Consider the following 22,321-nt stretch of genomic DNA (forward strand, 5'->3'; position numbering starts at 1 on the left):
CGGGAACGCCTAAAACGATACATAATTAAAGAGATCCTGAACTTTACTTACCTACTATTTTTAGCGCATTTTTTTAAGAATTAAAAAATGTGCAACTAATTAACCGGACCACATAATACCAAACAAGGTAAATATAACCTCAAAGCTATGTAAAAAAAAACAATTTCGGGAATAACAACAATTACATAAGCGTCTATTAGTATATTATGGCAAGCACTGCTATTCGTATTTAATTGCGCATTAATTACATAATTGCACTGAAAAATTTGCGCATCATGTTTAGCGCACTGAAAGGCGAGACCGAGTTCATGAATCGTTCTAAAAATGATTATTCTTGAATATATAAACAAATTTTAATAACAATATCTTTATTTACACATATGTAAAAGTAAACTAATCTATAGGCGAAGTTCCACTGTTGCTCTACCATTCAAACTTTTAGCACAGTACTAGTTCCATTAGATTTCCCTCATTTCTATGAGTCTCCTCCCCTGAAAGGACAACTGCTATTTCTTTGATTTTGCTAGCACCTTTGCCTTCTGCTCCGTGATTATCAGGAATGTCTGAAATGTCCGCAATATTTTCCGAACAAGGGTCCAGATACCCATCCCAGGTGCCTGGTTATGCTAACAGTAACCCTTCCGTGAATTTATGCAGTTTTCACAAAGACAGGATGAGTCACACCATGTACCTTGACTTTTATTATATGATTCTTCTAGAATCTGAAAACTTAACTGAGACTTTAAAGACGGCCGCTTTGTTTTTATTTCCCTCTAACACTAAAAGTATAATACATAGAAAAAGAAAGACAATTTTTCCCGAAAAGACTCCGCATTATTTACTGCGTTCGTCTGGCGTCTTATACGGATACCCGATGAAATCGAAAATGTCCTCCTCGGAATTAATCTCCAGAGGCTCCCCCGGAACACCGGTCGTACCAACCGGTCGCAGCGTGTACTCGTTCAACGTAAATCCGGCCTCGAGCGCGTGCGCCCGCATGTCCTTATTAAACATGTCGGAGCCGGTAAAGTAAAGCACGCTGCAGTAGTACTGATCGCACGGAGTCAGACGAATGTCGAGACGTCTCGTCGGAAGGTTTTCGAGTTTGCATGCGCCCTAAAACATGTTTCAACCTGTCACGAAAGCGCACGTCAACGTGCTAAGAGCGGATACTGCAGGTGAGAGAGAGGGGAAAACTAAGACGCCATCATACTTCATTAGGTTGTCTAGTATAAAAACAGTCGCAGGTCGCCGCCCACTGCAACGCTTATGTCACAGGCGACCAGTTTTACAGTGGACGGGTACCTGCGATGATTGACGTGACTGTTTTTATACTAAAAGTATTATTATGGTATAATGTTAGAGGCAAGCTCTCTCTCTATCGCGCTTCCGTCGGCAACTCAACTTACCATAAATTTAGTGTTCCCGAGAGAAAGCCGTTCGGTAATCAGCCCGCACTTCTCCAGCGTTCGCACGACGCCCTCTAGCAGATCGCTTTTAGAACTTTTACTCGTAAACGACGGATGCGTAATCAACGTATCAATGTCGCCGCTCTCCGACTTACCGCGTCTGCAATTGCGATCTTTACACATCTAACGAGCCCGAGTCGGCGCGCACCTGTAACTTCCGCAAATTGTTATCTTATACTCGGCGTCCGACTTGCAAATTTCCTCTCGTAAAATCTTCTCGATCGATTCAATTTCGGAACGGGGAATTTTCCTCTCGAAGTCCTCGAAGTGTTTCAGTCCGATCGTCTGGTGGTGGTTCAGTTTATCGACGTTCTTCTTTAGGTCATCTAGGGTCGCTATGCCGTCGTCGACCAGCTGTCTCGCTTTGGCCGGCCCGATTCCGGAGACGCGAGTTAGTAGATTGATGGCTACACTCGAGGCGTCATTATGGATCTAGGAAAAATACGTTAAGGGTGGGGGGGGGGGGGGCACGAACTTATAAATTAAGATGGACTGCTAATGCTGAATTAACAAATGACACCTACATGGGGGCCGCTCAAGGATGCTATATTATATATATATATATATATATATATATATATAGCATCCTTGGGGGCCGCCATGATGTGCACTCATTTGGCGCGAAATTCAAATCAACTAATTAACAAGCATTAACCCAACATTAACCTCACGTTTTCTAAATAAATTACTGTGACACATGTCATTTTCCAAGGCCGCAATAGTCTCAAAACTTGAGCACTAGGAAAATTCCCCTAGAAAATAACTAAAATGTGCACATCATGGTGGCGCCCATGCTAGGGCCATTTTAAAGTCATTAAATATAGAAAGTACCGCAATCATCCGCCATTTTTGGGCAAATTTACTGCCAACTTAAAAAAATTGACAAATAAAATCTGAATAGCTGCAATTTTTTATAACTTAACTTCATAGTACTGTCATGTTTTATAAAAATGCGTTCTCTCTCTAACACACGAGCCCAATGGATTGCGGTACTTTCTATATTTAGTGACTTTAGGCCGTTTTTACCTCTATGCAACTGTTTGATCAGCGGTCCATCTTAATTTATAAGTTCGTGGGGGGGGGCGTACTATTGTGGCTTATTTACATTCTCTAATTTTTGCAATTTTCCAGTTTGTAGGAACTCGTCGATTTTCTTCGCGATTTTATCACCGACACCGTGTAAGGCTCGGGCCTCTTTTCCTGATGTTATTCGTATTGGATGTGACGAAAGGGCACTGGCGGCTTTCCGATAGGCACTGTACTTGTAAATGTTCCGGTTGACGTTCTTCTCGTATTCGGCAAGCTCTGCAAGAGGCTGATTTTAGACAATTCGCGGTTACAAGGCAATTACCTGATAAAAATTCGCAAAATTCGTGATTTGGGTTGCTTTCGTCGGAAGGATTCTTCCTTTTACTCATTTTTAAAGAAATTCCAAGTCTGTTTACGTTTTTTAAATACTTAACCTCATAATTTGTTACATACGTTGATCACATTGGATAATAGATGGCGGTCACGTACTCCAGTGGCGTATCTTACATCAAAGCGATAACTAGACAGGTCACCCACAACCTCAAAATAAGTAATGAATGTACCTTTATATATCAATATCTTTGTAGAACTGACACAAATCATTTCTATGGAAATTCAGATCATAGATATAAAGTCATTATATAATCTTCCCATTATCCGCTACGGTTCTTCTGCACATCGTCCGCAGTAACCACCATCATCTACTCTGCTAACCCCGCGCCAACTTCACACTGTAACAACACGGAAATAAAATTAACCTGGCAACGTTTTAGAAAGATTCATGAACTCGGCCTCGCCTTTAAGTACGGTAATTTCAAAATATATCCAGATAACATTGGATATTATTGGACTTGCTAGATCCGTAGAATTTTCTATGAATATATACGTTCGTCTCGCATGTATTCCAAGGATATTCAGAAAAGAATATACTGTGAACAGGCTATTAATATTTTCCTTATTTTCGGTATTGAACATTCTGGATGTACGGGGAATATACGTTTTGTCACAATCACGTATCAATTACAATACAAAATTGTCTTTCAAATAGTTCGTTAGACACTTATTATGAATTAAAAATCGTTTTTATTATAGGTCGTCAATTATGCACTTATAATTTAAAAAAATGACATATACAGTTTACAGATCTCATCTGCCAAACTTCGTTTAGATAGATGTCGCCACAGAAAAAATTCCATTTAGTACGATATTGTGTAGTGTATATCAAGATTCAAGCGCAAGCATAGTCCCGTTGGTCAATATAGAGTCACTGCTGGAAATACATTAGCCGTCCTTCTCTAACCATTAACTTAAATACAATGCTGTCATTTTACAACAGTGTCACTGTTTTTAGGTATAAAAGTAGTACTTCATTCATTGTAAAATACAGCTTTAGTTTAAGGTTACCGTATCCAGGACCTTAGATACCTTCTGGACTGGAGAACGTCCGGCTAATTAACAATGTATTTCGGAATGGTATTTTTCATTTCGTTTGTTAAACGATATGCCGTGTATTAAGAACATGAATGCCTCGCACATTATATTCTCCTGATGCAAGATATGCAAAGAATATTCGGGTGTCGCACCTTCGCTTGAGATGTACATTGCCAAAAACACCACACTCACATTTAGCCACGTTAATTGTGAGGTCGTGTTGTTCAAATCGTTGGAGTACTTCCTCCACTTGAGCCCTGTGAGTGGCTCCATATATCAGACAAGGCTACTAGGACGTCGTCGAGATAAGCAAATGGTGGATCCTTGAGAATCTTGATTGATAAAGCATTGGAAAGTTTGCGTCGCATTCCTGGATCCAAACGTCATCATCGGGAACTCAGATGATGGCCCAAAAGGGGTTGTGATCGCGGCCTTTTCGATGTTCGAGTTTTGAGAAAGTAGCACTTATCCAGAATCTGAGAATTTCTTGCATACAGGGTAGGTAGGTCTGCGAAGGGGTTAAACCGAACTGTACACACCGGACTAGCGGACGCATTGGCACTAACTCGCGTTTCACCATGAGTTACTTATCATTTATCACTTGTACTGAAATTTACGACACGAGCGCCAGTTTCACAATTTATCACTTCGGCATCGATATTGCAACTTCCATTAAACATAATTCATTTTGCTTATATAGCAAACGAAAAGCTTCGAGAGTCATACTTCCTGGAAAGAACGTGTCACATCCGCTTTTTTTCTTATCGCTGGTGACTAATACCTCAACTTGACGGCGCTCTGATATCGCTCTAGAAAATTCGCTACACAAAATACAAAACACAATCTTGTGCTCAATCTCGATGGGATATTGAGAAGATTGTGGGGTTGTAAGTGGCGCACCGTCACTCGTACTGATTGCAAACTGTTACTCGCACCCCCGTGGAGTAATTAAACAAAATGGCGGATTTGTTTGCAATAGTTCATGCTTTCTATTCTATTCAGCAGCACTTAGGCCCACCTAAGACCCATTGTGCCTACCCCCTTTCCTTCGCAACCAGGTTCAGAACTCAAGTAGGTACCTGCTCGCTGTCCCCATATGTCACGTTTCAGCAGAAGTCTTAGAGCTACGAAATCCCTGAAACAGATATCAGTCATTAGATAAGACTCGATTCGTCTATCGACATAAATCGTATGGTTCAGTTGGCGGTCTCTCTTACAATAAAGAGAGTCCTCCACCTGACCTCTTACGCCTTGGAAATCAATAGCGAGGGATTGAGCCCCCCTCCGTTTCAACAGAACTAGGTCCCGCTGCTCCAGTGAAGCCCTTTTCCAAGAGAACTCACTTTCGTCGCAGATGTGGTGCGAGACCCCCCTTGGAAGTTCTGCCGCTGGAGTGGAACCCTTAAAAATAAGTCAACCTAAGATAGTGCAGAGCGGAGTCTATTGCGAATGTAAATTTAATTACGCGATTTATTTATTTACAATTAATTAATTTATAACAGTAAATCTCACTCACAATTTATAACATAACACTTCGGCAACGCTGTTAGAACTCCCTGAAGCACAATTTAATTTGCTTATATAGCAAACGCCCATCTTTCTCGAAAGTTCTCGAACACTCCCGAATCTTCTCGAACAAACACGTCATATTTCCCGGAAAGAATGCGTCACATCCGTTCTGGTTTCTTATCACCGATGACTATCGGGATTTCTAGAATATTCGCTACACTATATATTTCATATGGGTAAGTCTTGATTAGAAGATCTACAGTGGTCGATTTAAAGCGGGGTGCCCCAGGGATCCCTTTTAGGGCCTACGCTGTTAAATGCGCAACTCGTGATATGGATACAAACTAATTCAGAAGACAGTACACCATACCGATTTCATGTCCACCTGGTGCATGGTCAAATACTGAAGTATGATTTTAGAGAGCAACTACTATGGCATAACTGGTGAAGAAGTGACCCTTATTCATAATGTGGTGTGGACGTTTTATGTACATACGTCCATATAACATCCTGCGTTAACAATAAAATGTTTAATTAAATATATAAATAGGAAACAATAACTTATTATAAGTGACTAAAAGTGTTTGCCGGCAAAAATCTTCGCCTGTTCATACGTGACCCACATCACCACGTTCCAACTGACCAGTCGGCAAAACGACGGAACGAATCTGAAATTCGAAGAATTAATCGCCGCGCCGAATTGCCCGAAAACGTACCCCTTGTAAAATGCCTTTGCGCCCTCCTGCATTCCCATTCGTATCGCGCAATCGACGGCGCTACTGTACTGACCGCTCGGCGAGTTCATGTAGCGCGTCTTGACGACGTCGATGGGGGAGGCGACGACAGTCGTACAAAAACCTGCCACGAGCCCGGAGGTTAAATGTAGAGGGACGCCATCTTTCATCAGGCCGTAGTAGATGATCGTGTCCTTGATGAGGTCGTAGCAGACGATCTCGGAGACGTTCACGATCGCATTGCGACCGATATTCGGCAACGTACCCTTCCATAGACCCCGGACGCCCTCATTTTTACCTATCTGCCGGTAGGCTTGGAGCGTCGACGTGTAGCGCACCTTCTTCGCGGCCTGCATGCGCACTTTAACCACGTCCGTCGGCTGGGCCATGCACACGGCGAGTCCACCGGTGGTCAGGCCGGCTGCGATTCGAGCGCCTACGTTTAAACCGGTTGCATTCTCGCCTAAAATCGACAGTTGTATACAATAATGGAAAGTGTGGCAACAGTGGACGTGTAAGTTTGACTTTAACAGTGTTGCCATGCGCAAACTTACAACCGGTCTGACGACCAATCAGCGTACGTACCGCTAAACAACCGCGTGTAGAACTGTTTGAAGTTGTCATAGAAACCAATTCGAACTGACGCGAAGCACATCTGTCGTTGTAGCCCGGCCGAAAGTCCCTTGTACAGGCTCCTGCGGGAAAAATGAGTGCATCGATATTAAAAACGGTGGAAGTTTACCTGCTACCCTCAGTCCGAACCATCCCGACGATTATCGAAAGAAGCCCCTGCTGCTGGGTGCGTAATACTGAAACCGATCCATTTTGTAAGACCGCCTTCGCCTCTCCTTGTATCTGCGAAACGCGTTATTCAGCCCCCGACGGTTTAAACACAGAGTCGGACTCACCTGCAGTCGCACCTTGGCGGTGTCCAAGGGAAACGTCATGAAATCGGCGAACGACGCGGACACGCCTGCCGTAAGCATTTTCGTGACGAGCGGTAAATTATCGTACGACATCTTTTAACGTAATCGCATAAAGATGACCGAATGTGCTGCACAAAATAATCTCTTCACTTATATAAACGGCAATTGTGCCATGTTTCAAATAATCTAATCAGTAAATTAGGCAACGCCGTTTCTATAACAACGACGCACTGCGCATGCGTACCGCGCAAAATTTCAGAAATTTCCGAAAGGGATTTCGATAATTGTTGATATGTGGGAAACTACTACGAATGATAAATCAATAACTATCGCAATATACTTTACGAGAGTCGATTAAAAACCGGCGGCTATCAACTTGTTATTGTGGAACTGATAAAAATTTACGTACGGGGTGACAAAGTTCATTTTTTCGATTGACGTGAAATATGCAAGTGATTATCCATGACAACAGCGACAAGGGTAAACTACTTACCATCCTTTTACACTGAACCAAACTAAATCGCAACAGCGTTGTTTTTGTTTATATAAGGCGCGCGCGCTTTTATTATTAAAGGACAAATTCTTGTTTAATTTTGGTCACAGGTTAAAGTCCAAACAACTTGATTCATTATTTACTAGTACAATTGTCTTATAAATGGTTCAGAAATACATTGTAAGAAAGGATTATCACAGAACGTTTGTACATAAGCGAACGGGTAGGCGGCATTAATCCTCGTTATTATCACATCCACCTGAAGCGGATGTGTCAGCGGTTCCACACACGTCAGAGTAACTGGGAGGCGCCGCGTCATCGGGCGCACTGCAGACGGCGTCAGAATCGCGAAGGTCCTGAGTGGAATTGTATCGCGAGTTGTCCGTCGAAGCGGCGTCGTACGACGGTGGAAGGTCCAATTGTGTCACGCCGTTGAATGCCGCGACATCTGTCATTAAGCAAGTAGGCCGACTGTCAAAGCCGTTCACGGTGGACAGCGACCTCTGGTAGTAAAAACTACGCCTCCTACCATCGGCAGTTGAGGTACTGGCGTAATTCTCTTTACTACAGCATTTGAAGATGATTACTAGTACGATACATACGAAGACGCCACCTTTAAAAAATACAACAAACAATATGGCGGACGAGTCAAGTGATATGATTTTGTCTCTCGTAGCCCATATCACGTTCTGCCATTGGGTCATTCGTTCAAGATTAATTTAGAATTAACACGCCCGAAGCTGAAGAATCACGAGTCAATACTTAAAGCACAAAATACAGACTCAAAGTTCAAATCTCAGTCTTCAAGGCTCTCAGCAATGGTGACAGAACAAAGGCCCATTAACTCTTCAAATTTCTCTAAAGTTAACGTCCAAAGTTCAAGGGCCGATACTCTGCTGAGGAATTAAAGATCAAGGGTCAAGAGTGTCAATAGTTAAAACCCTCAAAACTTGAGAATGAAGGCTTAAGACTGAAAAACCACGGATTAATACTAAGGCTTAGGCCTCAAAAAAAGGCACTGTATAACCTTCCTTTTTTACCAAAAATCGACTAAACCAAAATTTCTCGGGAAAACACTTTTTCTTATTAATTTTGGTGCATAGAATTCAAAACAATTCGTACTTTTTCGATCAGACTTCTCAATCAAAGGTTATAGACTAGAAACCAATTTCGAAAGAAAATTCAAAGGGCTGTAACTTTTGAAGTAGTAGCCCAATCTTGGAACTGTTTGAAATTATGGATTCTACAGGCCACATTCTATTAGAAAAATTTTTTTCCTGGTCGATCTGAGACAATTTTTTCTTCGGGACTCAAAAAAAGGCAGTGTATAACCTTCCTTTTTTTTTTGCCAAAAATCGACTAAACCAAAATTTCTCGGGAAAACACTTTTTCTTATTAATTTTGGTGCGTAGAATCCAAAACAATTCGCACTTTTTCGATCAGACTTCTCAATCAAAAGTTACAGCCTAGAAACCAATTTCGAAAAAAAATTCAAAGGGCTGTAACTTTTGAACTAGTAGCACAATCTTGGAACTGTATAAAATTATGGATTCTACAGGCCACATTCTATAAGAAAATTTTTTTCCAGATCGATCTGAGACAATTTTTTTTCGGAGCTCAAAAAAAGGCAGTGCATACCTTCCTTTTTTACCAAAAATCAACTGCACCAAAATTTCTCGGGAAAACACTTTTTCTTATTAACTTGGGTGCGTAGAATCCAAATCAATTCGTACTTTTTCGATCAGACTTCTCAATCAAAAGTTACAGCCTAGAAACCAATTTCGAAAGAAAATTCAAAGGGCTGTAACTTTTGATCTAGTAGCCCAATCTTCAAACTCGAATACTTTTCAAAGTATTCGAATACATTCTAAAGTATTTGAATACTTTTCAATGTATCTGTATCTAGTATTCGCTTGTGCTGGACGTAAAAGTATTTAGTATTCAAATCGAGATTCAAATACTTTTTGAAAGTATTCTGCCCAGCTCTGACTAAGGCTCATAACTCAATGTTTAACACTCTAGGCCTGATGAGAATCACGATTCAGTATTCAAGGCTCAAGATACAAAATTGCATTCATAACACTGAAGGATCAACGATCCACGTTCAAAGCTCCAGGCAGGCTTCCAACATCAAAATTTGAGAAAAAGCTCGAGCCTTTGGAAACTTAAAGACTGAAAAATCATAATACCTTGAGAGTCAAGGATCAATCCTAAGTACCAGAAATCGCAACTCTATACGAATAAAGGGTCGTGATTTAAATCGAAAAGCTTAAAACTCGTCGTTCAAGGTTCAAAAGGCTTTAAAAGGTCTGAAGATCCAAGACTGAACAATAAAATGTTAAGACTCGCTGATCAATACTCAAGGCTTAAGAATCAAAGTTAAAGATTCACTCAAATATCAAAGATAATCCAAAACTTAAATTTCTCAAAATTTAAGGTTCAAAGTTCAAGGATCAAAACTCTAGACTCGGGATCAAGAGTGTCAAGTTTAAAACTTTAAATATTAAGAACAACGGTTCACAACTCAAAGTTTAAGACTCATATCTCAAAGATAAAGGCTTATGATTCAATTCTGAAAGCTCACAACAAGGTTCTAAAGGGTTTAAAACTAAAAGGTCTGAAGATTCTTGACTGAACATTCATATATTGAGACTCGCGGTTCAAAACTCAGTACTCAAGGCTTAAAACTCAAAGTGCGATTCATTTAAATATCAAGGAGAAAGGCTCACGACCCAATAATCACTTACTTTCTCGAAACTTATGGTCCAAAGTTCAAGATCAGGAATTAAAAATGGCCAATAAAACCTCAAACCTTGAAAATCAAGGCTCAAGAACCATAATTCAATACTTGCGAGTCAACGCTCCATGCTGAAAAATCACGATTTAATGGTAGGGTGTAGTCTCAAAGTTCAAAGATTTAACGATCTCCGATAAAGATGCCCAAAATCAAGAATTCTGTAGGATTATAAGCAAATATTCTGGATTTAAGATACAAGACTCAAATATTGAAGAATGACGATTCAATAGACAAAGACACAACATTCGAAAGATCCAAGACTCAAATCTCAATTGCTGACAGTTCAGGCTTGCGAGGCTCAAAAGGTCAAAACTCAAGATTGAATTATCAAGGCTCAATATTTAAGTAAGTCTCAAGGCTTTAAAAGCAAAACGTCAAAATTTCATATCAAAGTTTACAATTCCACATTCAAAGGTTCAATATTCAAGGCCTACGATCCGAAATTCAGGATTCAATACACGACACTAAGCCATTAATGATCTAGGCTGAAAATTTCAGACTCAAGATTTAAATCTCGAAGAAACTCAAGGCTCCAGTTTAAATGCTAAAGGCTTGTATCCCACAGTACATAGATTCATGGCAAAAAAACTCAAATATCAAGGATAAAGGCTGTGAGTCAAGACTTAATACACTCAATCCTTAAAATCGCCATTCAACACTCAAGGCTTAAGGTTCAATGTTCAAGATCAATACTAAAGAATCACGACTACAGGCTTACTAACAGTCAAAATTTCAAGTTTAACTTCAAAATCATATCACATTTGCGCTTTTGATACACAATAACTTACCGACCATGAGGTAGAAGAACTTATCTATGTTTTCAAGCACGCCAGTCTCTGAAAAAAAAGAATAAGCAATTCAAGTACCTGAGAAACGTATCAGCTGGTTTTTCTTCATGGAAATTGGAGCTAAAATTCATTGTGTGAAGGTGAAAAGAGCATAAGTTGTGCACAAATGTCAAAAACGTGGCAAAAGAAGAATAAAAGCAGATGACAGAATGCTTAAAAAAAAAGACGGAAAAAAAAACAAAATGGAGATAATGAGGATAGGAAGTGGAGTGTTTGCGAAACTCACTGAGGTTTTGCTAAGTTTGCCCGGGGGAGGAGGGGGGGGGGCAAAGTTGAAATATAAGTAAACAAAAGGGGATATAATTCTTTCAGGTAAATTTTATATAATTAACGTTAGCTGCTCGCATATTTGGGCAAACTATTTATGGAATATTTTAGAAAGAACAAGAAAATTTTTTAATTGGGCAAGAAAAGAAAAGAAAACCCATCATGTGTGTAAAAAATAGTCCAGTAATAGTCCAGTAGGCACTGGCCCGGGTTTGGATCTTTTGTTTTTATTAGTTTTGACAGTTCGCATTTGAAATTTGCATGTTTTAAATTAAAAGTTTAAATTGCACGCTTGGCCAATACCCCCCAGTAAGGTAAAATTTTAAAATTAAGAAATTTTCCTGTATTTCTGGGGTGTATTCGGCCCTCACAGGTTAACGTACTTACTGCACGGGAAGTCTGGAGAGTATGGAATGACAATTGCATTATAAGGGAATTTTCCTTTTGTGTTTGCGAGTTTTATCCCCCCCCCCTCCCCCATTGCCACAAAAAAACTATTACTGTCCCTTACTACTAACCCTACAGTGCTTTGGAAAAGCGCAATTTAAGGTGGCAGAAGGGGAGTGTTGGGTATAATACCCCCGACTCCTCAAGAACATTTCATTTACCCCCCAGTATAGGGTAAATTTCCTTTATCCTGGCCTGGGGGTATTGATACCCGTTGCATGTTTTTACCCAAAATCAGTATTACTTCCCCTACAGTGTTTTGCAAAACGCAAATGAAGGTGGCAGAAGGGGAGTGTTCGGTATAATACCCCCCAGTTGTATGGAATACCACCCAGTACAGGGAAATTTTATTATTAGGTGATTTTCCTTTTTTGCTGGGGGGTATTCCATACCCTCCAGACCTCCCAGTTGTATGTTATTCCCCAAAATATATACTGCCCCTTAGTACCCACCCGGTAAGTTTTAGAAAAGCATGATTGACTGAAGCAGAAAGGGGGTGTTGAACACGAAATGCTCATACGCATATTGCACTACATTCTAGCGTATTTTTAATGAGAACCCCCCCAGCAAAAATGGAGAATTGTCCTTTAATAATTTTTTTCTCCGCCGGTAAATAAGAAGTTTTCTTATCGCTGCAAAGCTAATTAGTTTCAAGATAAGAAGTGTTTAATTTATTCAAAGACGCAATAATTTTGGTTTGATGCTCGGTTTAGTGGCCATTTGCCTTTACACATAGCATGTATATCATTGTTTTATTTGGCGTAATTGTGAGCCAGGCGAGCGGGCCGAGTTCGCCTTCGGCTGCCGAGCATAAACACAACAACAACATAAAATATTACAGTTTCAATCTATTGATTGCCCTACAGATAACGCAAGTTAAGAAAATAGACAGGAAGTAAACCAAGACGTCTAGAACAAACAGAAACATTTAAGTATCTAGGACTATGGATAGATATGGGGAAACATGGGAGAAGAAAATAGAGCATGATTACAAAATGTAACTAAATAGAAAATAGGTCAATACTAAGATATGGAAGTGAAATCTGGGTATTATTAAACTAGTGATGAAATACGTACAAAAAATTAAGGGAATCAACAGAATCCAGTAGATACCAAATGAAAGTGTCTGAGAAGCATACAGGAAGTAATCTGCAAAGAATGAGAAACGATAGACCCCTAAAACAAGTATGGCAAAGAAAGATACAAAGAAGCACACCCAGAAAAACATGGCATAACGAGGTTACAAAACTACTTTAGAAGAAGAAGAGTGACAGAATCAAGTCAAAAAGAAAGAAAGAATGGACAAAGTTCACTTATACATGTGCAAATATATGTACATCGATTAATATAAACATATTTAAGTAAATAAGGTCATATAGCCACCTAGCCCATTTTTTTTTTCATAGAAAACAAATGAAAACTACAAATGGTGACTATTGAAAAACAAAAAAGCGTGTAATATATAAAACAAAAACAAAGACAGAAAACATAGAGAACTGGAGCTCCTCAACTTACCACGAGTTTGTTCTCCGTAGTTCGGGGGATCTACAACAAATTAGCTTAGCACACATTAACAACATTAATATGGACCTTACTGAAATTGTGACCGTCATATTTATCGTCGAAACCATCGTGCGCTGAAAAGTGATAATGTTAAACATGCAAGTACACCCATTGCGCACCTTTTTATAACCTCGGTTGCTGTAAAAATCTTCATCGGTCCAACCTAGAAATTATACAAGGTGGTTATGGGGAATTGAGTGTCAGGGTTTCACGTACCAGCAACGGTGTCTATTAACATTGTTGCTCGAGTTGTGTTTATTTAAATATTTTGCGTTTTCCCAGTGTGCTCACAGAGGAACACCTGTTAGGTAGATTCTCTGGCTTAGTGTTATTTGTTTTTTCTCCTAGAGGTTGGTACAATAAACAAAAATTAAAATCATTCATCTTAGCTAACTTCACATTGGAATTTTTGCTTCAGGTTTTATACAGGGTGATCAGTTAATGTTGCACTAGTGTATTAATAGGAAATGTAAAGAATATTTTGAAGTATTTTATATTTGGAAATCCTTAAAAAAGTGATCGATATCCTTTTTTGCTAGAAAATATAAAATTATCTAATACATAAATCGTTTTATTACCCCATTGCAGTGTTTTATTTTGAACTATTTTCATTGCTGTTAATGTAAACTAATCAAAATCATTAGATAGATCTAATAAATGATTAGTTTTAATGAGCCATTAGACTATTTTATTTCGAGTTATTTTCATTGTGAACTATAGGTCATTGCGTCATTTATATAGAACAATTTCATTATGAACCGCATTAAACGGACAAGGTAGGCAACTTAAATAACACCTATTAATAAAATGGCACTCGAAATTATTGTAAATGACGAGAAGGTTTAAAAAACGGGAAATTTGATCCTCGCGCGCTTCCACAAACAATTTCAGACCTTCTTTGGACTTTTTTGTCATTATTAAGAAACTTTTGCAATAAAGATTTTTTTGAATCTTTTAAGAAAATATAAGGCTATAGGGTAATTTTGAAATTGATAATTTTTTTATTTTCCTTTGTCACCTAAGTGAGAGCCGATATTACTACTCAAAAAGCCGCAGAAGAAGCTATTCTGTAAATAAAACCACCAAATTCGAATAATGATTTATTTCAATGACAGTGTCAAGTTTTATGACTCTTCATATGCCTATTCAGGTGACTACTCTGAGTGTACCGTTTGGGACACAGCTTGCACGCGTGCGGTTTTTCGCCGGTATGCGTGACCCGGTGGTCTTTCAAGTGCTCGCTTCGCATGAACGCCTTACCGCACACATCGCAACGATGCGGCCGATCGCCGGTATGCTGTTTGGTATGCGCGGCCAAATGCGAACTCGTCACGAACGTCCTTCCGCAAACGTCACAACTGAACGGTCGCTCGTTCCTGTGGAACCGCATGTGTATGCTCAGATTGCCGGAGTACGCGAAACCCTTGTTGCATATCTGGCACGTGAACGGCGTTTCGCCGGTGTGCGTGCGCGTGTGGTACGTCAAGCTGGCCGACTGACTAAACGACTTGCCGCAGACGCGGCACGTGTGCGGCCGTTCGCCGCTGTGAGTGCGCGAGTGCGCCGCCAGCGAGGCGTACTGCACGAAGCTCTTGTGGCAAATCTTGCAGGCGTGCGGCCGTTCGCCCGTATGTATGCGCCGATGGATTCGGACGTGTTCCGATCTGGCGAATTTTTTGCCGCACAGATCGCAGGCGAACGGTTTTTCACCGGTGTGCCAACGCATGTGCTGCGCCAAATTGCTGTGGCAACTCAAAAATTTACCGCATGTTTCGCATTGTAGACTCTTCACCTAAAAACAAATAAAAAGTAAATATATACCCGCAACATCCTTATCTTAATACAACGGGAGCTATATAAGAAAAAAGCTCGCAATGACAAGACAGCATTTCTTGTCGAAAAGTGTTAGTAACACAAAAATTCGAAATTTTGCGTCGTAGTAACCGCGTTGCTATAAAAATATTTCGTTGTTTAAGGTGAAAATTTAGCTTGTTTTAAAAAGTAACAGATCACCTGTTCGAGCTCACATATGGCCTATAATCCTATGATTGGAGATGCGAATTCGATTCTTAAAAAAATTCAGGGTACACTGGTGACTTTCAAGAAATCCGCAAGACCCAAGATGGCGGGTCAAACGTAGGAAATCTAATTTTTCTCCATTATTTTGTAATTTAACACCGTTCATGATTAAAGTAATAAGAAAGAGAAAAAAATACGCTTTCTAATGAGGTGTCACACCACCGATGATGCTATTTAAAAAAATTCAAGATGGCGGTCGCACTCAAATTTTTTAACCTCAAAATAATAATAATTTATTGTCTCTGATCAACGTTATTGACATAGACATGGTCACAATGAAAGTAAAAAACCCACATATACATAAAAATTACAAAAGAACAAAATATAAATATTATATCACATATACATAGTGAAATAATTTCAAATAATAATAATAGTAACAATTTATATTAATAGGTAATAGTATTATATATTATATTATATTATATGGGCAAAAAAATATATATACAGTTTGAAATGGTGCGAAGTTCAGTTCTACAGTAAAATGTTCTACCGCTTAACCCCCGGTAGGTTAATGGTACAGTTCTAATGTTCATGTTTATATCGCGAACGGTTTGAGCATAAGAGCTTTGGTGCAATCATTTATCTCGAAAAGGAGACATGGGAATATTTCAAAAATTGTATAGCTTTCACCTGAACTATTCTCAGGTTGGTGATAATTTTTCTATACAAGCTTCAGCTTTAGTGGGACACCCTGTACATACCTTTTTCTTCTCATCAGACTCCGCCTTCACAATTTCCTCGCGGTACGAAATAATCTCAGCCCGTTCTTCGGTCGGCTCCACTTTCACCTCATCGACAATGTCCTTGGCTGCTTTATGCCTGCCTCCTTTCAGAAGTCGTCGCAATATCGCGTCCGTGGTCAAAATTGTGTCCCGAAATTTGTACAGAGCGATAAGACTCACTTTGCATTCGGTGCAGATGTTACGCGGGAGATTGTCTTCGGGGTTTATCTAAAATGCGAAGTTGAAAGGGTAGAAAAAGGTCATACACTTGCCGCTATCGAAGAGCACAAGTGAAGCATTTCCCACAGTTGAACCGAGTAATTGTGATGATAGGTAAATAGGGAGATTAAAGAACCTTTCTTCATACACGCTCGGCATATTGACTCAAAATCAGAAGAATCCATTTAAACGTAATATTTATCAGTCGTAAATTTGCATAAGATTTGAGGTTAGAAAAACAACAAAAACAAAACAATTTAAACAAAACTTTAAGTGCAGCGTTGCCGGTTGCAATTACAATATTGCCAGGTCATGCATTACTAACAAGATAGTGGAAGAAAAACTACATTTTAGAAAAGTGGTCAACTCATCAAACGTTCACTAATATTACGTCAACTGTCATGTTAGAAAGTTTAATTGCTTACTCTAACCCTCACCCCCTTCTTATTAGCATAAAACTCAGAATTTTGCGTGAGAAAAACACAAAAGCAAATAAAATATAAGGCGATACCAGGAAAACCTTTTGTGGACAAAAAACCTGGCATAGCCCAAACAAAAAATTTAAACGTAGTCACTTGCGACGAACTTGTATCGTCAATATATAAATAAATAATTAATAAAACAATATATAGACATAATCATCCGCACAGTATAACAAACAAACATGATTCCTGCCTGCGCAGAACGATTGCATTTCGTATTCTTCGCATACTGAGAGTCTGTCAAATATGAGGTGTGTTGCCTAACCGTAGGGGTATGTTACCGCAGTATCCTAAAGACCCTTCCCCACATCGGTAGCTTTGTGACAGGGTGATGGCGAGAAGGCGGGCGGGTTTAGTTAAGAGTTTTCATCAAAGACACAAAAGAAAATCCAATCTCTAGTCAAGAACGACACGTGCAGGATCAGGGAGGTAGCCGTCTTGACCTCCCTGGACGTGTGAAACTTCCCCCGAAAATCATTCCAAGGGCGCTGCAGGATCAGACCGCACCAATAGAATCGTAGAAAGTAGATGGCACCATCCCTCAAGGGTCAATTCTAGATCCGCTATTATCTATTCAGACTGACCTTGTAACAGGAATTACCATAGTGGGGTATAGTCATCTTTCTAGGGTGACATCGAACATGAAAAACACCTCCTCCCACATTGTATTCTCCTGATAAAAAATTTGTAAGGATTTAAAATGTAATTTGCCTTCGAAATACGTTTGCGGGTGACGGGAAAAGACCTCCTCAACCATCGTGTTCTCCTGGTAATCAAAAAAAAATTTTACAGGAATTTTCTGAGTGTTCGCCCATTATATTCTCCTAGTACAAACTTTGTAAGGATTTAAAACGAAATTTACCTTCGAAATGCGTTTGCAGATGATGGAAAAATACCTCCTCAACCATCATGTTCTCCTGGTAGCCAGACAAAACTTTACAAGAATTTTCTGAGTGACAGTTGGTATATTAGGAGCGAAAATACCTTTTCGCACATTATATATTCTCCTAGTACAAAATTTGTAAGGATTTAAAACGAAATTTACCTTCGAAATACGTTTGCGGGCGATGGGATTCCTCAACCAGTATGTTCTCCTGGTAGCCAGACAAAATTTTACAAAAATTTTCTGAGTGACAGTACGTGTATTAGGAGCTGAAACACCTCTTCGCATATTATATTCTCCTGATAAAAAATTTGTAAAGATTTAAACCGACATTTGCCTTCGGAACACGTTTGCGAGTTACAGTCCGTGTTTTAGGAGCTGAAACACCTCCTTGCATATTATATTCTCCTGTTACAAAATTTGTAAAAATTTAAAACGAAATTTGCCTTCGAAATACGTTTGCGGGTAATGGGAAAAGACCTCCTCAACCAGTATGTTCTCCTGGTAGCCAGACAAAATTTTACAAACATTTTTTGAGTGACAGTCTGTGTATTAGGAGCTAAAACACCTCCTCGTTTATTATATTCTCCTGATACAAAATTTGTAAAAATTTAAAACAAAATTTGCCTTCGAAACACGTTTGCGGGTGATGGAAAAAGACCTCCTCAATCATCATGTCCTCCCGGTAGCCAGATAAATTTAAAAAAAAATTTCTGAGTGACAGTCTGTGTATTAGGAGCTGAAACACCTCCTCGCACATTATATTCCCCTGATACAAAATTTGTAAAGATTTAAAACGAAATTTGCCTTCGAAATACGTTTGTGGGTGATGGGAAAAGACTTCCTCAACCATCATGTTCTCCCGGTAGCCAGACAAATTTTACAAGAATTTTTTAACTGATAGTTATAATAATAATAATAATTTATTTCCAACAGCAAAGCCTATTACAGGAAATTTCAAAGAATAAACAAAATGAAAATACAAACTTATAATACTGTTTCAAAAAAAAGTGCAAGACATCTTAAAGTTAGTAAATAGAAGTAAATGAGATAGGTACCTAAATGTGTTTACTGAATTCGTGTATTAGTAGCTGAAACACCTCCTCGCACATTATATTCTCCTGATACAAAATTTGTAAGGATTTAAAACGAAATTTGCCTTCGAAATACGTTTGTGGGTGATGGGAAACGACCTCCTCAACCATCATGTTTTTCTGGAAACCCGACAACATTTTACATGAATTTTCTGGGTGACAGTTCGTGTATTATAAGCTGAATTACCTCTTCGCACATTATATTCTCCTGATACAACATTAGTCAGGATTTAAAACGAAATTTGCCTTCGAAATACGTTTGCGGGTGATGGGAAAAACCTCCTCAACCATCACGTTCTCCTAGTAGCCAGGCAAAATTTTACAAGAATTTTCTAAGTAATAGATCGTGTATTAGTAGCTGAAACACCTCCTCGAACATTATATTCTCCTGATACAAAATTTGTAATAATTTAAAACGAAATTTGGCTTTACGATGCGTTTGTGAGTGGTGGAAAAAGACCTCCTCAACCAACATCTTCTCAATTTCTTCAATTTTACAAGAATTTTGTGAGTGACAGTCCGTGTATTAGGAGCTGAAATGAAACACCTCCTCGCATATTATATTCTCCTGATACAACATTTGTAAAGATTTAAAACGAAATTTGGCTTTGAAATATGTTTGTGGGAGATGGAAAAAGACCTCGACCATCGTTTTCTCCTGGTAGCCAGACAAAATTATACAAGAATTTTCTGAGTGACAGTCCGTGTATGGAGCTGAAACACCTCTTCGTACATTATATTCTCCTGGTACAAAATTTGCAAGGATTTAAAACGAAATTTGCCTTCGAAATACGTTTGCGGGTGATGGGAAAGGGCCTCCTCAACCATCGTTTTCTCCTAGTAGCCAGACAAAATTGTACAAGAATTTTCTGAGTGATAGTCCGTGTATTAGAAGCTGAAACCCCTCCTCGCATATTATATTATCCTGATACAAAATTTGTAAATTTTTATAACGAAATTTTCCTTCGAAGTAGGTTTGTGGGTGATGGGAAAAGACCTCCTCAACCAGTATGTTCTCCTGGTAGCCAGACAAAATTTTACACGAATTTTCTGAGTGACCGTCCATGTATTAAGATCTGAAACAACTCTTCGTACATTATATTCTCCTGATACAAAATTTGTAAAAACTTAAAACGAAATTTGCCTTCGAAATACGTTTGTGGGTGATGAGAAAAGACCTCTTCAACCAGTATGTACTCCTGATGACCAGACAAAATTTTACAAGAATTCTCTGAGTGACAGTCCGCGTATTAGGAGCTGAAACACCTCCTCGCACATTATATTCTCCTGATACAAAATTTGTCAAGATTTAAAACGAAATTTGCCTTCGAAATACGTTTGTGGGTGATGGGAAATGACCTCGTCAACCAATATGTTCTCCTGGTAGCCATACAAAATTTTACATGAATTTTCTGATTGGCACTTCGTGTATTAGGAGCTGAAACACCTCCTTGCATATTATATTCTCCTGATACAAAATGTGTAAAGATTTAAAACGAAATTTGGCTTAGAAATACGTTTGCTAGCGATGGGAAAAGACCTCCTCAACCATTATGTTCTCCTGGTAGCCAGACAAAATTTTACACGAATTTTCTGAGTGACAGTTCGTGTATTAGAAGCTGAAACACCTCTTCGCATATTATATTCTCCTGATACAAAATTTGTAAAAATTTAAAACGAAATTGGCCTTCAAAATACGTTTGTGGGTGATGGGAAAAGACCTCCTCAACTATTATGTTCTCCTGGTAGCCAAGGTGAGAGACTTAAGGGAATGTCGGCGAGTTGTTGTACAGTTGTACGAGTGCGCTAGAAATTGAATGATAAATTGCGTTCTTAAGAAAAAGGCCTTTCATGTAGAATAGGATTAAGGGGGTATATTTTCAAGTCTCCAAAAACGGCATGGTAACCCCCCCTCACCATCAATCCCCGCCATTTATAAATTATTCCCACGTGTTAACATGAAACTTAATAACTTCGAATCACCCTGTATAGGACAGTACACAGGCTGATGTACAAGCAAGTTTCAAATTTACCGGTTGTTTTTGCACCGCCCACTTCATCGACGTGGACGAATCGCGTGGCGCCAAATGTGGCGTGTACTAGTTTTCAGCCTACTGTCAACGTGGTTTTCTGAAGGGTTTTAATGAAATAAACCGTTCGTTTCGTAGGCAAAGCCACGCAAAACCTAGTTTAGTGAAGTGCGGCCCTTTTCCCACAAAATAACCTCACATTTTCCCAGTTATGGAATTCGTAACGCCAATTCTTCTAGCTCTCGCCACAATTTCGACAGTTTACAGTTTAAAACCGGGCGACTGCGAGGGTAAGTTGAGTGAACATTTCCGAGAACCAACCCCTCACCCTTTCTCCTATTGCAGTATGCATTAAGGCAATCGACAAATTCTCGTCGAAACTCTCGGACGACGTCAAAAAGGACCCCAAGAAGATAGAAACGGCGTTCAAAGAGTTCTGCAAGGGTACGAAAACAAAAGAGAATCGATTCGTAAGTACCGCTACTATTGTCGGGAAGGTGGTGAGATTTCGGCTTTCAGTGTTACTACCTCGGCGGGCTCGAGGAGAGCGCGACCGGCATTTTAAGCGAACTCTCGAAACCGCTATCGTGGTCGATGCCCTCGGATAAAATATGCGAAAAGCTGAAGAAGAAGGACGGACAAATTTGCGAGTTGCGGTACGACGTCGAAATCGATTTGAAAACCGTCGACTTGAAGAAGCTGAAGGTGAGAGATTTGAAGAAGATAATTAACGACTGGGGCGAGGACTGCCAGGGTTGTATCGAGAAGAACGACTTTATACAAAAGATAGAACAATTAAAGCCGATTCATAGCGAGCTGTAGTTCAATTTCGTTACGTTTAATTAATTATTTATGTGTAGATAGGTATGAGCGAGTGATGTATGCGACTTCCGATATTGTTTTGTGATGTCAATATTTATACCGACTGTAATAGATAATTGCGATATTTTTCAATATAATTTGATTTGGTATTGTTTGGGTAGCAAACAAGCACTATATACAATCCAAGTCGGAGTACCACAGCCGACCTACCCCCTTGTCAATATCAAGAAATCCAGGAAGCAACACCTTGGATACACCTTCATTCCTTGGTGCTTGACCTGTCATATATGCCTCCGAAACAAATGAGTTTATTTCTCCTGACACTTGATCTGGAAAGTGTGTCTTTTAGACCCTCCTTGTGAAGGTTTCTTTTTATTCCATGGACCTGTAAGTACATATATTAACGTGTGCAATAGTAAATGATCACTAATCCACCCACAAAACACCTGTCCAAGCACCTCCAAACAATTATAC

The 22,321-nt window shown here is 39.4% G+C and overlaps 5 protein-coding genes across 9 annotated transcripts; 1 reads left to right on the top strand and 4 right to left on the bottom strand.

The window, feature by feature from the left end:
- Positions 1-735: 735 nt before the first annotated feature.
- On the bottom strand, positions 736-5,802 carry LOC116161862 (DNA polymerase beta-like). Of its 5 annotated transcripts, none has more exons than XM_031475336.1 (7): positions 5,446-5,802; positions 5,273-5,330; positions 2,821-5,064; positions 2,575-2,774; positions 1,618-1,901; positions 1,410-1,569; positions 736-1,116 (listed from the first exon to the last, which is right to left on the bottom strand). In XM_031475336.1, the coding sequence occupies exons 3-7, from the start codon at positions 2,885-2,887 to the stop codon at positions 835-837; spliced, it is 993 nt and encodes a 330-aa protein (XP_031331196.1). In that variant the 5' UTR covers positions 2,888-5,064; positions 5,273-5,330; positions 5,446-5,802; the 3' UTR covers positions 736-834. The 5 variants fall into 5 exon arrangements, with proteins under 5 accessions (XP_031331196.1, XP_031331194.1, XP_031331195.1 ...); XM_031475334.1 differs by having other exon boundaries at positions 5,178-5,330; XM_031475335.1 differs by having other exon boundaries at positions 2,821-4,658; positions 4,711-5,330.
- A 151-nt stretch (positions 5,803-5,953) lies between these two features.
- Positions 5,954-7,729, bottom strand: LOC116161863 (mitochondrial uncoupling protein 2-like). Its single transcript, XM_031475340.1, has 6 exons — positions 7,592-7,729; positions 7,081-7,226; positions 6,915-7,027; positions 6,758-6,867; positions 6,155-6,635; positions 5,954-6,106 (listed from the first exon to the last, which is right to left on the bottom strand). Exons 2-6 carry the CDS (start codon positions 7,189-7,191, stop codon positions 6,013-6,015), a joined length of 909 nt encoding a protein of 302 aa, XP_031331200.1. The 5' UTR covers positions 7,192-7,226; positions 7,592-7,729; the 3' UTR covers positions 5,954-6,012.
- LOC116161866 lies at positions 7,719-14,007 on the bottom strand. Its single transcript, XM_031475344.1, has 7 exons — positions 13,913-14,007; positions 13,730-13,857; positions 13,644-13,676; positions 13,546-13,587; positions 13,466-13,495; positions 11,177-11,224; positions 7,719-8,204 (listed from the first exon to the last, which is right to left on the bottom strand). Exons 2-7 carry the CDS (start codon positions 13,749-13,751, stop codon positions 7,825-7,827), a joined length of 555 nt encoding a protein of 184 aa, XP_031331204.1. The 5' UTR covers positions 13,752-13,857; positions 13,913-14,007; the 3' UTR covers positions 7,719-7,824.
- A 599-nt stretch (positions 14,008-14,606) lies between these two features.
- LOC116161859 (zinc finger protein 239-like) lies at positions 14,607-16,796 on the bottom strand. Its single transcript, XM_031475332.1, has 3 exons — positions 16,590-16,796; positions 16,297-16,545; positions 14,607-15,305 (listed from the first exon to the last, which is right to left on the bottom strand). The coding sequence occupies exons 1-3, from the start codon at positions 16,719-16,721 to the stop codon at positions 14,631-14,633; spliced, it is 1,056 nt and encodes a 351-aa protein (XP_031331192.1). The 5' UTR covers positions 16,722-16,796; the 3' UTR covers positions 14,607-14,630.
- Positions 16,797-21,058: 4,262 nt separating this feature from the next.
- Positions 21,059-21,981, top strand: LOC116161867 (mesencephalic astrocyte-derived neurotrophic factor homolog). The gene is made up of 3 exons (XM_031475345.1): positions 21,059-21,315; positions 21,371-21,495; positions 21,545-21,981. Exons 1-3 carry the CDS (start codon positions 21,237-21,239, stop codon positions 21,845-21,847), a joined length of 507 nt encoding a protein of 168 aa, XP_031331205.1. The 5' UTR covers positions 21,059-21,236; the 3' UTR covers positions 21,848-21,981.
- Positions 21,982-22,321: the final 340 nt, after the last annotated feature.

Source organism: Photinus pyralis, unplaced genomic scaffold, assembly GCF_008802855.1.
Source record: "Photinus pyralis isolate 1611_PpyrPB1 unplaced genomic scaffold, Ppyr1.3 Ppyr1.4_LG10, whole genome shotgun sequence".
Lineage (NCBI taxonomy): Eukaryota > Metazoa > Arthropoda > Insecta > Coleoptera > Lampyridae > Photinus > Photinus pyralis.

Coding starts and splice junctions, on each gene's coding strand:
- LOC116161867 (XM_031475345.1), top strand. CDS start 21,237: ATGGAATTCGTAACGCCAATTCTTCTAGCTCTCGCCACAATTTCGACA. Junction 21,316..21,370: donor AAAACCGGGCGACTGCGAGG/GTAAGTTGAGTG, acceptor CTCCTATTGCAG/TATGCATTAAGGCAATCGAC. Junction 21,496..21,544: donor AAACAAAAGAGAATCGATTC/GTAAGTACCGCT, acceptor TTCGGCTTTCAG/TGTTACTACCTCGGCGGGCT.
- LOC116161862 (XM_031475337.1), bottom strand. CDS start 2,887: ATGAGTAAAAGGAAGAATCCTTCCGACGAAAGCAACCCAAATCACGAA. Junction 1,902..2,574: donor AATTGCAAAAATTAGAGAAT/GTAAATAAGCCA, acceptor TATTTTTCCTAG/ATCCATAATGACGCCTCGAG. Junction 1,570..1,617: donor ACAATTTGCGGAAGTTACAG/GTGCGCGCCGAC, acceptor TCGCAATTGCAG/ACGCGGTAAGTCGGAGAGCG.
- LOC116161866 (XM_031475344.1), bottom strand. CDS start 13,751: ATGTTAATAGACACCGTTGCTG. Junction 13,588..13,643: donor AGATTTTTACAGCAACCGAG/GTTATAAAAAGG, acceptor ATCACTTTTCAG/CGCACGATGGTTTCGACGAT. Junction 13,496..13,545: donor ATATGACGGTCACAATTTCA/GTAAGGTCCATA, acceptor AATTTGTTGTAG/ATCCCCCGAACTACGGAGAA.
- LOC116161863 (XM_031475340.1), bottom strand. CDS start 7,191: ATGTCGTACGATAATTTACCGCTCGTCACGAAAATGCTTACGGCAGGC. Junction 7,028..7,080: donor CCGCCAAGGTGCGACTGCAG/GTGAGTCCGACT, acceptor CGCGTTTCGCAG/ATACAAGGAGAGGCGAAGGC. Junction 6,868..6,914: donor GTTCGGACTGAGGGTAGCAG/GTAAACTTCCAC, acceptor TTTTTCCCGCAG/GAGCCTGTACAAGGGACTTT.
- LOC116161859 (XM_031475332.1), bottom strand. CDS start 16,721: ATGGATTCTTCTGATTTTGAGTCAATATGCCGAGCGTGTATGAAGAAA. Junction 16,546..16,589: donor ACTTGTGCTCTTCGATAGCG/GCAAGTGTATGA, acceptor TTCGCATTTTAG/ATAAACCCCGAAGACAATCT. Junction 15,306..16,296: donor AGTCTGATGAGAAGAAAAAG/GTATGTACAGGG, acceptor ATTTGTTTTTAG/GTGAAGAGTCTACAATGCGA.